The sequence below is a fragment of the Setaria viridis genome, chromosome 5 (genome assembly GCF_005286985.2).
Source record: "Setaria viridis chromosome 5, Setaria_viridis_v4.0, whole genome shotgun sequence".
NCBI lineage: Eukaryota > Viridiplantae > Streptophyta > Magnoliopsida > Poales > Poaceae > Setaria > Setaria viridis.
In genome coordinates, this window is record NC_048267.2 from 8578270 (window position 1) to 8591725 (window position 13456).

General features: G+C 48.2%; 3 protein-coding genes across 3 annotated transcripts; 2 read left to right on the forward strand and 1 right to left on the reverse strand.

Moving 5' to 3' along the window:
- Positions 1–4260: 4260 nt before the first annotated feature.
- LOC117857853 (receptor-like protein kinase HERK 1) lies at positions 4261–7974 on the forward strand. Its single transcript, XM_034740745.2, has 2 exons — positions 4261–4950; positions 5242–7974. Exon 2 carries the CDS (start codon positions 5285–5287, stop codon positions 7871–7873), a length of 2589 nt encoding a protein of 862 aa, XP_034596636.1. The 5' UTR covers positions 4261–4950; positions 5242–5284; the 3' UTR covers positions 7874–7974.
- A 238-nt stretch (positions 7975–8212) lies between these two features.
- On the reverse strand, positions 8213–11788 carry LOC117857854 (serine/arginine-rich splicing factor RS2Z33). The gene is made up of 7 exons (XM_034740746.2): positions 11629–11788; positions 10931–11045; positions 9882–9921; positions 9678–9773; positions 9375–9577; positions 9204–9293; positions 8213–8767 (listed from the first exon to the last, which is right to left on the reverse strand). The coding sequence occupies exons 2-7, from the start codon at positions 11038–11040 to the stop codon at positions 8401–8403; spliced, it is 906 nt and encodes a 301-aa protein (XP_034596637.1). The 5' UTR covers positions 11041–11045; positions 11629–11788; the 3' UTR covers positions 8213–8400.
- A 520-nt stretch (positions 11789–12308) lies between these two features.
- Positions 12309–13173, forward strand: LOC117855491 (uncharacterized). The gene is made up of 2 exons (XM_034737858.2): positions 12309–12652; positions 12755–13173. Exons 1-2 carry the CDS (start codon positions 12427–12429, stop codon positions 12862–12864), a joined length of 336 nt encoding a protein of 111 aa, XP_034593749.1. The 5' UTR covers positions 12309–12426; the 3' UTR covers positions 12865–13173.
- Positions 13174–13456: the final 283 nt, after the last annotated feature.

Below are 13456 nucleotides of genomic sequence, written 5' to 3' on the forward strand. Positions count from 1 at the left end.
GGTGTTGGAGCCTGTAGCTTGCCCTCCTGGCCTCATCCTCTTCCACGTGCTCCTAATGGGGATTATTGATGAAGAGAAATCAAATCAATTGATTGGTTTGGTGAGAGGCAAGAAAGGGAGTAAAGCATGTGGAGAAGAACAAAGGAGAAGAGTGCGGACGAGTGGATAAGGCCAACGGAGAAGAAGGAAAATAAATAGCTTTGGGTGACATGGGTCCCTTACTTTGGTTTCATGAGTGAGCATACTTTTATCTAAACAAAAAATTTAGTTAAAGAAAAAAACTTGTATAATTTCTATTCCCTCGTTCCAATTCCTCCCTTCCAAACACCCTCATACAATTTTCCTGCGTTTTTCCAGTCCTCTTTTTTATCCATACATTCATATCATATTCATGTGTTTTTCCCGTTCCTCTATTTTAAATTACTTCGTTCCAAATAGATTCATTTAACAATGTACTCCCTGTGTAAAAAATGAGACTTGAAGTGGACCTGGAGCTAGAGGATCTTTTTGTCTCCTTCCTATTTTAAATCATGAGCATGCCATCGCTGTCCCGTTGAAGCCAAAGTTGGGTGGCACATCATCATTACTGTATGTGTTTAGTCAGCTTGAACATTGAACAAAATTCCACCGTGCGTGACATGCTCTTGTTTGCATTGGCACCGATGATCAACCTTCTTTTGATTAAAAATGAGCACTCTGTGTACCAAAAGGGAGCTCAAAGTGACGTGATGAATCCGAGAACCGAAGGTGTCAGCAATGCACCACCTGACCGCATCAATCCAAGATGGATGAAACACAGAGAGCCTCGCCTGCCCTCAATGAAGGCATTGCTGAACTACAAAGATTTGAAGACACGAGCAGAAGGATGTAGTTGTAAAGACTTAGGTATGCTAATGCTTCACCAACTGAATTATTTTGCCTTCATACAAAGAAGCATCAAGAGGGCGGACAAATAAAAGAGTGAAGAAGAAAGGAAAACTGAATAGAAGCATAAGTTTGTGGAAAAGCTCCGGCTAAAGACAGATATATGTTAGTTGAAGAGAGAAAATGCCATAATCGCAAGGACAAGAGAAGAAGAAGGCTCAGAATAGCAGAGGACAAAAGATCCAACGAGAAGCTAGAGACAATGACCCGACCACCTGAGATAAGTACGTACTAAGGTGGGAGAGTTGAAAATAGCAACGCGTACTTCATGAACCTTCTAGAAGAATGGAGGAAGCATGATCTTTAATTGCCATGCTTTATCGTGAGTTATGGATATTTGTATGGTTGGATAAGGTTGAGAAAATTCATGAGATTAAGAAAAGTGTAGAAGATGGGCAACACCACATGAACCATGGATTCCTATATATAGGGGTGCCCTCCACCCCCCCAAGGCAGCTAAGCTGAGTATGATTCATTGAGATGGCATACATAACCACTACATGAAGAAGTGACATCTCTTAGGATGAGATGAGTAGAGTGTGGTAGGGTAGCCACACAAAGTGTAAGAGTGAATCTTATATCAAATTGAGTTATGAATAAAGGTTTGAGTTCTCACATAGTGTTGGTAGTGAAGGTCTTTTTGGAGTAGTGTGGGTAAGGATCCATAAAAAAGTGGTATTACAATACATTTGTGTCACTTCTAAGAAGTCAGTATCAAGATCGGGGACACAAAGTATATTCTACCTGAGCTATACAAAGCACAAAATCTAAATCAAGAAAACACTGAGCGTGGGGCGGTCCAAAATAAGATATTGTCAATTCAAGCTAAAAGGCAACTCATAAAACCACGAGCAATAACAAAAAAGTTATGTTTCTAAGTTACACCACACGTTGGTGCACACTTCATGTAAAACTATTAATTGGGCAATTTGTAACGCTTTTGGTTCTCCATAATCTAATCCATATTGCAGTCAACTTGTTCTTATCTTACGGGACTGTAAAATTATTAATGACACTCATTTGATTTAGCTATTGCAATTGCACGCATACATATAAAAGTTAAACAATATTTAATGACCTTCATTGAGGTCTAGCGAGGCTCTCTGTGTTTCATCCATCTTGGATTGATGCAGTCAGGTGGTGCATTGCTGACACCTTCAGTTCTCGGATTCATCATGTCGCTATGAAGCTCCCTTTTGGTACACAGAGTGCTCATTTTTAATCAGAAGAAGGTTGATCATTGGTGCTAATGCAAACATGAGCATGTCACGCGCAGTGGAATCATGCTCAATGTTCAAGCTGCCTAAACACATATAGCGTGAGATGTATCTACATTAAATCCTAAAATAAAAGAGACATATAAGTATGTTCTCATATCCAATGAACAAAACATTCGCTTGCATATAAGAGGTAAACAAATATTATATTTTATCATACTAATATTTATTGGAGTCTCTACATTAATCCTCACAAGACGTGTTAAGAAAAAAAAATCCTAAAAATTCGAAGAAAAATTACAAACACCCCATCATCTATTTGACAGACTTGACTTACCATTGATAATAAAAGTCATTGGATCTCTTTTATTTTCTAAAAATTACACATATGCAATTATGAAGACAGTCTAAAGTAACTCTCTAAATCTAAATTATCTACCTCTATCATCATGAAAATGTTCTAAAGTAATCCCCTAAATTCAAATCTGAATTACCCAACTCTAACATTATAAAAATAATCTAAAGTAACCCCCTAATTTTTATCTAAGTTACCCATCTATTGTGTTATTTAAATCAATATAAAATAACCATATGAATTTGCATTTAAATTACCCACATTCGCCATCTATCTATATATATGCCATTCTATCATTATCTTCTTCCATGTTAATTAGGGGAAAAGAAAAAGATCCAGCCACCCGTCTACATAAGACTGAGCAACATTGAGCAATGTTGTTGCTGCTGATGGCACAGGAATTGAGGTCCCCTACCACATGGCGTGCCTCGGGGGATCAACACTGCGACAAAGTAATTACAAGTAGGGGAAGACACCTAGCCTAGCCACTGACCTCGTCAGAGACGCGGGTTGTCCTAATGACCCAGGCAGAGGAGGCTACCCTTTCAGCCATGTGGGGCTCGGGGTGCACTCACGTCCCCCACTTGTGGATCTCACAAGTGTTACACTCCTGATCAGCTGACATCTAAGTTAGGTTCAACATTTGAGCTGTTATTGTATTTAAATGGACCTGGTTCAGCACATGAACGCCGTAGATCGCTTCTCATTCTAGTTTTTAGATAAATGAATTTCTTTATTCCAACATCTGCATGAATTATGCATTATTACAAGTCCCAACCATGTGCTACGAAAGTTTCCAACAAATAGTAGAAAAATACAAAACAAATTTTTTATACCAAGATTAAATGCGAAGTATATTAGTAGATATCCACTTGTGTTTGGGAAGATCCATAACCGCTGTTTCCAATATACGGTTGTCCAAATGAAGTATTACTTATGGATACTGAGCCACAAATTAGACTTGGATTCTGGAAGTTTTCATCATGAAGGTGTTTGTATGTATGTTTATTCTACTATCTGTTAGAAGATTGGCTGGGTGTTTGCAAATGAAGACGGATCACTGCAATATTTTCAAGATTTTTTTAGCATTTATCAACAAAACCTTTCAAGAACAAAGCATGCATAACCGTACAGGTCCTTCGTTTTAGAGAAGACACCTATGGCTAGAGGCATTCTTGTAAGTTCACACTCCCTCCCCCCTCCCCCTCTCTCTCGTCGTACATAATCCCCAATAAGTATTCGCCCCTTCTTTTAAATATGACACGAAGTGTTGTGAGGAAGTTTGTCCTTAAAAAAAAAGAACAAAGCAGGCATGAAGCACCCAAGTGTCATCCCATATTCCCATATGCAATGTGTTCCTTTCCTGTTTACAATCACACGAAAATTAGGCCCCCTGCTTGTACAGGAAATTGAACGTAACTAGTTTCTTGGACGAAATTCTCACCATGCGCCTTTCGGGATCGTTTTGGAATTTGGAATCCAATATACTTTCAGCCCACTGGCCCAACAAACATTCTGTTCAGCCTGGCGTTCGGCCTAATACGGCAAGCTCGTCTGCTGTCGTCTGGCCCAACAAACACTCTGTTCAGCCTGGCGAGAGGCAAAAATGGAGCTTTAGTTTCGCAAAAAAAAAATGCAGCTTTAATTGTGACCAAAATCAAATTATGAACCCTAAAAACTTGCTGAACAGACTACTACTGTGTAGTGCTATGCTACCATTTCCTCCAATCTTTCAGACCAGTGCCCGTTTACTTTGGCAGCAGCTGTCGTCTCCTTTCTAAACACTTAAATAGTAAACAAAACGTAACAATATGTAGGATTAGAACAAGGGACCATGCTTCCAGGTCGGTTCGCTTTCGGTGACGATCTATCCTCGCGTTCAAGTCTCCGGCTGCCGTGGAAACCATTGCAGGTCTTTCTCTGACCACTGTCGTGTTCTTCCTGCAATCTAGCCTTCCTAGGATCATTGCCTGATACGCATGCCAACCAGGACGGCACTGCAGCTCCAAAAGAAAAACCCCAATAAGAACAGCGCCAGTCAAGTGATAGTCACATACCGTAGCAGGAAGTTTTGTGTATATCCATTCAGTCAGTCATGGTGGACTCACTGCTGAATGGCTGAATCCTCTGGCTTTAGCACAGCAACCGTTCCTTCTTATTCAGAATACGTCGCAATCGTCGTAGCTTTTCTTCGACTTGCCTGTGTGCAAGCTTTTGAAAAGCGTAGGATGTCGTCGTCGTTGAGATCTCTGTGTTTGGATCTTTGTAATTTGGCTTGAATCTCGAAGCTTGGTGTTCTCTCTGCTGCGTACCTGTTCTCCAACAGCGGTTTGGTTGTGTGAGTTCTTGTCCGTGAGATTGAGATTCTCCAGAGCTGACGACGTTTTGGATGCTCGTATGCGTTTGATGCCTGAGAAGATTGAGATTCTCCATTGGATCAGAAGATTTCTCAAGGTACTTATTCTTTCGCCGCCGAGTGTTCTTCTGTTTACGCAATTGAACTGGCATAAAGAACGCTCTGCCTAATTCGTGCATGTTCAATTTTTGTGTTTTGGTTGAAATCTTCTGAAGTTTTTCACCAGCTGCCGATTAGATTCGTCATTTTTGTGTTGCTTTCTTCTATTGAAAACAGATAGAGGAATCTATCTGATTGCTATCAGCCTGACCTCGCTGTTCTTACCTTTGGAATGATCGAACTCGTGTGAATCTATTGACTAAGTACAATCTCCTTGATTTAAATTTTAGGTACTCCTCAACCCCAAGCTTGCCATCGGACACTAAATCCGCCATGGATAAGCTCCTGTTAGCTCTGAACCTCGTGAGGATCATTTCAGTCCTCTGCTGCTTCAGCGCTGCTGCATACACTCCTGAAGATAACTACCTCATCAGCTGCGGCTCCTCGGCCGGCACTATGGTCGGCCAGAGGTTCTTCGTCGCCGACGACGACTCCGGCTCGGTCACCCTGACCTCTCCTCACAGCACCGCGGTGAGAGCGTCGCCCGGCTCGGTGCCCGTCTCCGACGCTGCCGCGCTGTACCAGACCGCCAGGGTGTTTGCGGCGCCGTCGTCCTACTCGTTCAAGATCGGCCGCCCCGGTCGGCACTTCCTCCGCCTCCACTTCTTCCCCTTCGTGTCCCAGAGCCACAACCTCGCCGCCACGAGCTTCAAGGTGTCGACGCAGGACGCCGTCCTGATCGACAGCTTCACGCCGGCGAAGAACGATATGTCCGAGCCGGTGCGCGACGAGTTCTTGCTGGATGTCGCCCGTGACACGCTCGTTGTCACGTTCGTGCCGCTGGCCGGTGACCTCGCGTTCGTCAACGCCGTCGAGGTCGTCTCGGTTCCCGACGATCTCATGGCTGGCCCGGCAAGGACGTCACTGGGCCAGCAGCTCATCCCTGCTTTTCTGCCGCTGCAAACGGCGTACAGAATCAACGTCGGCGGCCCAGCGGTCGCCGCCGACAACGACACGCTCTGGCGAGAGTGGACCAATGATATGAGCTACTTGGCCTCCTCCTCAGCCGACATCGTCACCCGAGAGTTGGCCTACAACGGAAGCCTGGATCACCTCGCCGGCGAGGCGACGCGCGACGACGCGCCGGACGTCGTGTACGCCTCGGCCAGGCAGCTGGTCATGTCGACCATGGTGGGCCAGATGACGTGGCAGTTCGACGTCGACAAGCGGCCGGCGAGCTACCTGATCAGATTCCACTGGTGCGATATCGTGAGCAGGGCGCCTCACCTGCTCAGCATCGACGTGTACGTGGGCAGTCACACGGTGGTGACCCGTCTCGATCTGTCCACGATAGGGGGGAATGGCACTTTGGCCGTGCCGTACTTCATGGATTTCATCTTGGATTCCAGCGATCCATCAGGCAAGATCAGTATCTACGTTGGCTCGTCGTGGTCGATGAAGGGGAACAGAAGTGCATTTCCAGGTCCCATCCTGAACGGGATAGAGATCATGAGGATGCACTTCAGCTCAGGTTCCGTCGTCGTAGTCGAACCGACGGCGGGATCAAAGAAGCAGAATTTGGCCATTGTTTTGGGTTCCATCTGTGGAGCCTTCGCCGTCGTCTCCATTGCTTTTGCGCTCGTCATTTTCCTCAGGAAGAAAGAGGACAAGCTGCTGCCTTCACCGTCGCAGAGCCCGTCGTCGACGCCATGGATGCCTCTCCTCAGCCGATTCAGCTTGCGCAGCAGAGGACCGGGTGCCAGCGAAGCAGGATCGTCAAGCTTCGCCGTCGACAAAGACACGCCAGGAGCGATCCCCATCGCCGGCTCTTCTTCCCCGAGCTACCGCTTCCCGCTCGCCATGATCCAGGAAGCGACGGACAACTTCGACGAGCGCCTCGTCATCGGCGCCGGCGGGTTCGGGAAAGTGTACCGCGCCGTTCTCCCCGATGGCACCAAGGTGGCCGCGAAGCGCGCGAGCCCGGAGTCGCGGCAGGGCGCGCGGGAGTTCCGCGCGGAGGTCGAGCTGCTCTCCGGCCTGCGCCACCGCCACCTCGTCTCCCTCGTCGGCTACTGCGACGACGGCGGCGAGATGGTCCTGCTGTACGAGCACATGGAGCACGGCTCGCTCCGGAGCCGCCTGTACGGCGGCGGCGCTGCCACGGCGCTTAGCTGGGCGCAGCGGCTGGAGGCGTGCGCGGGCGCGGCGAGGGGTCTCCTGTACCTCCACACGGCCCTCGCCAAGCCGGTCATCCACCGCGACGTCAAGTCGTCCAACATCCTCCTTGACGGAGGGCTCGCCGGCAGGGTCGCCGACTTCGGCCTGTCCAGGGCTGGGCCGGAGCCGGAGCTGGACGAGACGCACGTCAGCACGGCGGTGAAGGGCAGCTTCGGGTACGTGGACCCGGAGTACGCCCGCACGAGAAAGCTGACGGCCAAGTCCGACGTGTACTCGCTCGGCGTCGTGCTGCTGGAGGCGCTGTGCGGGCGGCCGGCTGTGGACCCCAGGCTCCCAAAGCCGATGGTGAACCTGGTGGAGTGGGCCCTGCACTGGCAGGGCAGGGGCGAGCTGGACAAGGTCGTCGACCGCCGCATCGCCGCCGCGGTGAGGCCACAGGCCCTGGCGAAGTACGGCGAGACGGCGGCCAGGTGCCTGGCGGAGCGCGGCGCGGACAGGCCGGCGATGGAGGACGTCGTGTGGAGCCTGCAGTTCGTGATGCGGCTGCAGGACGACAGTGGCCTCGACTTCTCCGACGTGAACAGCCTCAACTTTGTGCGTGAGCTCACTCCGCCTTCGGATCCTCGTCGGCACGAGGATGAAGCCGGAGGTGAGGAAGAGGGCGCGACTGCGACCGACGGTGAGTACACCGACGTGTCCATGCGAGGGGTCTTCTGGCAGATGGTCAATGTGGGCGGGAGGTGAAGGTGATAACGTTCAGCATTTTCAGTCTGTTATACATGAATAGTGGAAAGCATTTTTGGATTTCTGCATTCCAGAATAAGAACTTGAATCAGCTTCAATTTTGATCATATAGTGCTTGAATGTTACGAGTTTATCTTAATGTCTAAACATGTGGAGCACTCGACAAGTACCAGCCCAGAAGCCCTTTTCTAACCTTTGGGAAGCCAAGGCCTGAAAAGTGCTGCTCCCGATCACTTGTAATAGAACATTATACAACACCGTATGAAACCGTATAGTGTTGTGCATGCTAATGCAATCCGAAATTAGTTTTACGGTCACACGTAAACAATCTTGCCAAGATTTGCACAACATTTTTTCCATAGAAATGAGGGAAATCAAAATGATTCATGTGCACTTTAAAGTTTCGACTGACAGATGGTGTAGTCTATCTAATACAGAAACACCAAAAAAGTTGCAATCAGACTCAATTGTAAACATGTTTGAGGTGGTTCATGAACACAGGAAAAAATCCAATCCCAAAAACAGATTCAGGGGGATGCACTTCCTCTGGGCGAAGGGCGTTGGTTGCCGTTTTCTTTGTAGTCCCCTGGGCTTGGGCTACGACCATTGGCCGCTGGACTGATGTCACGGCGTTCATGGTCTGCTGGGCTACGGCTGTCCGCTCTCCTTGGGCTCATGCTGTGATCTCCATTGAGCTCCCTTGGCGCAGGGCTCCTGCTGGGGCTACGGTCCCTCCCCTTGGATGGTGAAGGGCTCCTCCTTGGGCTGCGGCTGTCACGAGGGCTTCTCCTAGGGCTGTGATTGTCACGAGGGCTCCTCCTTGGGCTGTGGCTGTCCCGAGGGCTCATTGATCGCCTTTCGCCACGGCTATCCCTCCTTGGAGATCGTGAGCGGCTATGTAAAGAAAATAATACAATGTCAGTGCTTGATAAATATACCAACATGCGCAGAGGGGGAGAAACAACTGAAGCAGAACTTAAATTAATCGAATTATATGCAACAGGAAACTGGATCCAAATCAACAAGAGCCCTAGTTCATATCAAATCACTGGAAGTAGATACTTAGAACATTGACTAGTTTAGTCTCAAGTCCAACTACCCACCCATACAGCTCAAGAACTAGCTACAGGTGGAACAAGACATTACTATGCTCAATCAGAAAACAATAATGCGAAACATCACTACGATACACTGAACATAAATATAAGTTTTAAACAAAGGTTTAAGCTCTTTGGCCATCAGACTCCATGGACAACTATGGAAAATAAGCATGCCAATTGTACGGAAGAAAAATGTAACTAATTGGCTGAATTAATGATGATACACATACCTGTAGCTCCTACTGCAGCTCCTGCTGTAACTCCTATCACGGCTCCTTCCACGACGAGGGGATGGGGATCTTGAATAACTTCTTCCACGCCTGTTTCCATAAGGCAACTTACATTCAGATATGATCTATCTAGATGTAAAGAAAAAAAAAAAGAAATCTCACAGGAGATACCTGAGATTTTTAGGACTATTCCGACAGTCTCTTTCTATGTGGCCCCTATCTCCACAGCGGTAGCACCTGTTTTTCCAGTCACCAGCTTTGCAGTCACGAGCCCAGTGCCCATCAATACCACAGTTAAAGCAGCGGCCAGAACCTGGAGGTGGTCCTCTGCCCATATATTCACGGTCACGGGATCCTCCTGTGCCACGTGGAACCTATCACAATGAAAATTGTATTCAGATGGCAGCATCAAAAAATATATAAAAGGGGGAAATGTAATTTGCATAGCATGTACAGAGAGCTCTGGTAGATTACCCCTTTAGCAAACTCAACAATTATGCGGCTTCCATCAAACTCTCGACCATCAAGGTTGTACCTTGCATCATCAGCATCCCGGGGATCACTAAACTCCTGCAATATAATTCAGAAAAAAGGACTCATATTGAAAAATGTAACGAGCTACGAAGTGGACAAGATAACTCATGAGCTCAGATAAATAAGTAGAGCAAGAATACTTACAACAAATGCAAATTCATGCTTCAAATCCACATAGCGCACTCTGCGGAAATGGTTTCCAGAAACAGTAACACCGTCAAGAAGTGAGAAGATAAACGGATCACCAGTCAGAAGGAACTAAACACAAATTTCCATTAAAACAGACGGTATATTTTTTTTTAAAGAATCGGCAAAGCCTGCTAGAAACTTTGGGAGAACAGCCAGCAATGCCACCAAGAACACCCTCCCACCATGGACACCGAGGTTGGGTAAGCCCCCAAAACCTTCAACAAGATCATCTCAGTTAAAAAAATGAAGGGCGTGTGTGGATATCTAATGCTAACTGAAAGAATGCTGAGTTTAACAGCACACTGCAGCCTTAGACATTTCATCTGATGTACTCAAGAAACCATGTGGATGCCAGTGTTGACAGGTAACAAAAAAAAGAAGAGGCTCCTCTAAAGATTTGTTCTATATATTTTACAAACTACAAAAGAGGGAAGCAAAGAACATAAAGCATTTTTATTACATTTCAATTGATGATATCTGATCTGAAACCTAAGAATCCATGCACAATGGAGGATGGACAAAACTTCCAGGAGAAAGTGGTTGCAATCAGTCATGATTCAGACCTTGTAACTTAGTATATATTAATGTAGGATCATGTCCAAATAGGCATCATCACTTCAATCAGGCGGGAAAGACATGTTTTGTGCTAGTACCAATATATTGTTACATCCATCCCACCAAAAACAAACAAACAATTTGCAAGGAAACTTCGGGCATTCTGCTATTTCTTTGAAGTTCCTGCCATCCAAAAAGGTTCTAAATCTTTCTTCCACTTTTCATGGAAACAGATTATATAATATAGTGCCAACTACTATCCAATCAGAATTGCATAATGGCCTTAAAAAAACTTTTTTTTCAGCATCCAAGTTGCATAAGTGGTTCTGTAAATTGGACGGAACTCAAAACATGTCGCAATATAGAACAACAGCAAACTTGTCAGGCTCAAAAGAACTCTACGTCACTCAAAGTTCGTAAACAACAAAGTTTAGAACCAGCATGCTAACCTCCCATATCTGCTGAAAATGTCTTCAAGGTCCTCTGTCCTCGTACGAGAAGAGAGGCGACCCACGTACAGCCTTGTGTTCCCGCCATATCGGTCATCATAGCGGGGCATCTTGACTGCAACACATAATCCAATACATCAGAATCCGTATAAGAACATAATGCAGAGAAGCATCAACACAGAGGAAGCACCTACGCACAAGCATGAACTTCTATAATACCACTAGCATTCATCAGCACCAAAACATCCCAAGGCGTATTCCAAATCACCAATTTTTTTCAAGGGCAACTACTACACCATCTAATAGCAAAAGCAATGGAACAGATAGGTCGTGAATCGAGTAAAAATTCCATAAGTGACCTGGCAAGGGTTGCAGATTCCCTTGTGCGCCATACCCACACCAAAACCGCATCGAATCGAGCCGACCTTCACTATGGTCTCATACCACAGAACAATTTTGGCCCAAACTAGGTCAAAGTACGAATCCAAGCACAGAAACGAGCCAATCGCAAACCTAACGAGCACAGTCTAGTTGACCCCCGCCGCACCCAATTCACAACGACACGAGACGCGAATCCGCTGAAAATCAAGAAAAAAAATCTTTCTAACGCGAACCAGCATACTACGGAAAACCAACCCGGATAGAGAATCAGGGACGAATTCCACGGGAACGAGACGGGATCGGGATTCGGGGGGCACCTGCGAGCGAAGCCGAGGAAACCCTAGCCCCACGGGGAACAGGGGAAGGGGACGACCGCGAGCTCGGTTTTGGTGTCAGGACTCGGGGCTGCGCCGGCGGCAACTATTTTTATATCGGCGCGGCTTGATGGGTTGGACGGCTCCGATTGCACAGGCCGAGTCATGGACGGCCACGGCGGGCTTGGGAGGAGCGCGAGTCGGTCATGGTCTGCTTGATTTTATTAGGTAAAGGCCTGGAGGCCCATCAGGATCTGCTTGATTTAGTAGGAAGGAGTCGGTAAAGGCCTGGAAGCCCATCAGGATCTGAGGTTAGCACGTGGCCTAGTTAAGAAAGGCCCATTTAGTTTGGAGGCCCAAACAGCTTAGTAAATGGTGGAGGCCCGTCGTAACAAGAGGCCTATTTACCACCAGAGTACAACACACACGGTGATCGACGTGCCAGGTGTGCGGCTTTGTGGCCTAACCGTGAAATTCGGCGAGCATCTCGCCTTTTGAATTTGGCAAGAGAATTGGAATCCAATGCATGGTCTTATCGGCCTGATGAAGCTCCCGGAAGAATTTCGCATGGGAGACTGGGAGTGGTGTGTACGTGTGCAGATTTGGCCGGTACACCTCGAAAGATCAGAGGCCGGCCGGATCGGAGCCGCAAAGGCCGCGGCCGCGCCGGTATAAATTCGGCCCCGGGCGCACCGCCAGCAACACGGGCTCGAGCCATAGCATCATCCTTCACTCGCGTCGAGCGTAACTCATCGAGCCAGCATAGGCTGAGCAGCAAGACACCTTGAGCCGGCGACGACCATGGGCGGCGGGCACGACGGCGGCGTGAAGGGGTTCGTGTCCAACCTCGTCCACGGCGGGAAGGGCCACGGCCACGGCTACGAGCACGGCTACGGCCACGGCCACGGCCACGAGCACGGCTACGGCCACGGCGCCCACGGGTACCCTCCTCCGGCCGCCGGCGCCTACCCTCCGCCGCACGGCGCCTACCCGCCGGCCGCCTACCCCGCGCACTCCGCGCAATACGGTACGTCGTCGTAATACATGGAACAGCTATTAGCTGCGTGCTAATTCTCTAGCCAACGACGACTGAGTTTAATTAATAATCTGTGCGTGCGTGTGGCCGCAGGGCACATGGGGTCGTACCACACCGGCCACGGCGGCGGGCACCACGGCGGCTACGGCGGCAAGCACAAGGGCGGCATGTTCGGCGGCGGCAAGTACAGGAAGTGGAAGTAGAGCGGCCGGCCGGTCGGCGCGGCATGCCTCTACGTACGTCGTCGTATCCGTGCCGTAGCCCGCAGCTAATAACCGTGCACACTCCATACGGTACACGTATACGTATACGTATATAAAATAAAGTGCAAGCGGGCAGGCAGGCACGAGCCGTACGTGCGGGCAGGTGCTTATGGGTATGGTCGTGTGTTCTTGTAACGTGTGCTCGGGTTGTTGTGTACGCCAGTCGTATGTACAGGCCGAGTGTAATACAGCTTGTATAAGTATGACAATACTCTGCTGCGAGTCTACTAGATTCGACTTTCTCCCGCCTGTCTTCTTCTCCTCTTGTGAGCATTGAAGTCTGAGAATTTTTGCTTAGTGCCATTTTCACGACCAAATCGGCCCACCGACTACTACACTGAATTAGTCGGCCCGTCAGCAGCTTAGGCCCAAAAATTCAATCTGCGCTAACCTGAAAGGGAATACCTGAATTGCGGAAGCGACAGCAGATGGCCTTTTCTGCAGGGCTGCAGCAACACCTGGAGCTCCTGCCTGAACTCTTTGCCGCGTGCGTAATTCTCATCGAGCAATATAGCACGTGTGGCACGCGGCT

Excerpts from the sequence above, each read along its gene's own strand:
- LOC117857853 (XM_034740745.2), top strand. The coding sequence starts at position 5,285 with ATGGATAAGCTCCTGTTAGCTCTGAACCTCGTGAGGATCATTTCAGTC.
- LOC117857854 (XM_034740746.2), bottom strand. The coding sequence starts at position 11,040 with ATGCCCCGCTATGATGACCGATATGGCGGGAACACAAGGCTGTACGTG. Across the intron at positions 9,922-10,930 it reads ATTTTCAGCAGATATGGGAG|AGTGCGCTATGTGGATTTGA; the intron begins GTTAGCATGCTG and ends CCATTTCCGCAG. Across the intron at positions 9,578-9,677 it reads TTGTTGAGTTTGCTAAAGGG|GTTCCACGTGGCACAGGAGG; the intron begins GTAATCTACCAG and ends TCATTGTGATAG.
- LOC117855491 (XM_034737858.2), top strand. The coding sequence starts at position 12,427 with ATGGGCGGCGGGCACGACGGCGGCGTGAAGGGGTTCGTGTCCAACCTC. Across the intron at positions 12,653-12,754 it reads CGCGCACTCCGCGCAATACG|GGCACATGGGGTCGTACCAC; the intron begins GTACGTCGTCGT and ends GTGTGGCCGCAG.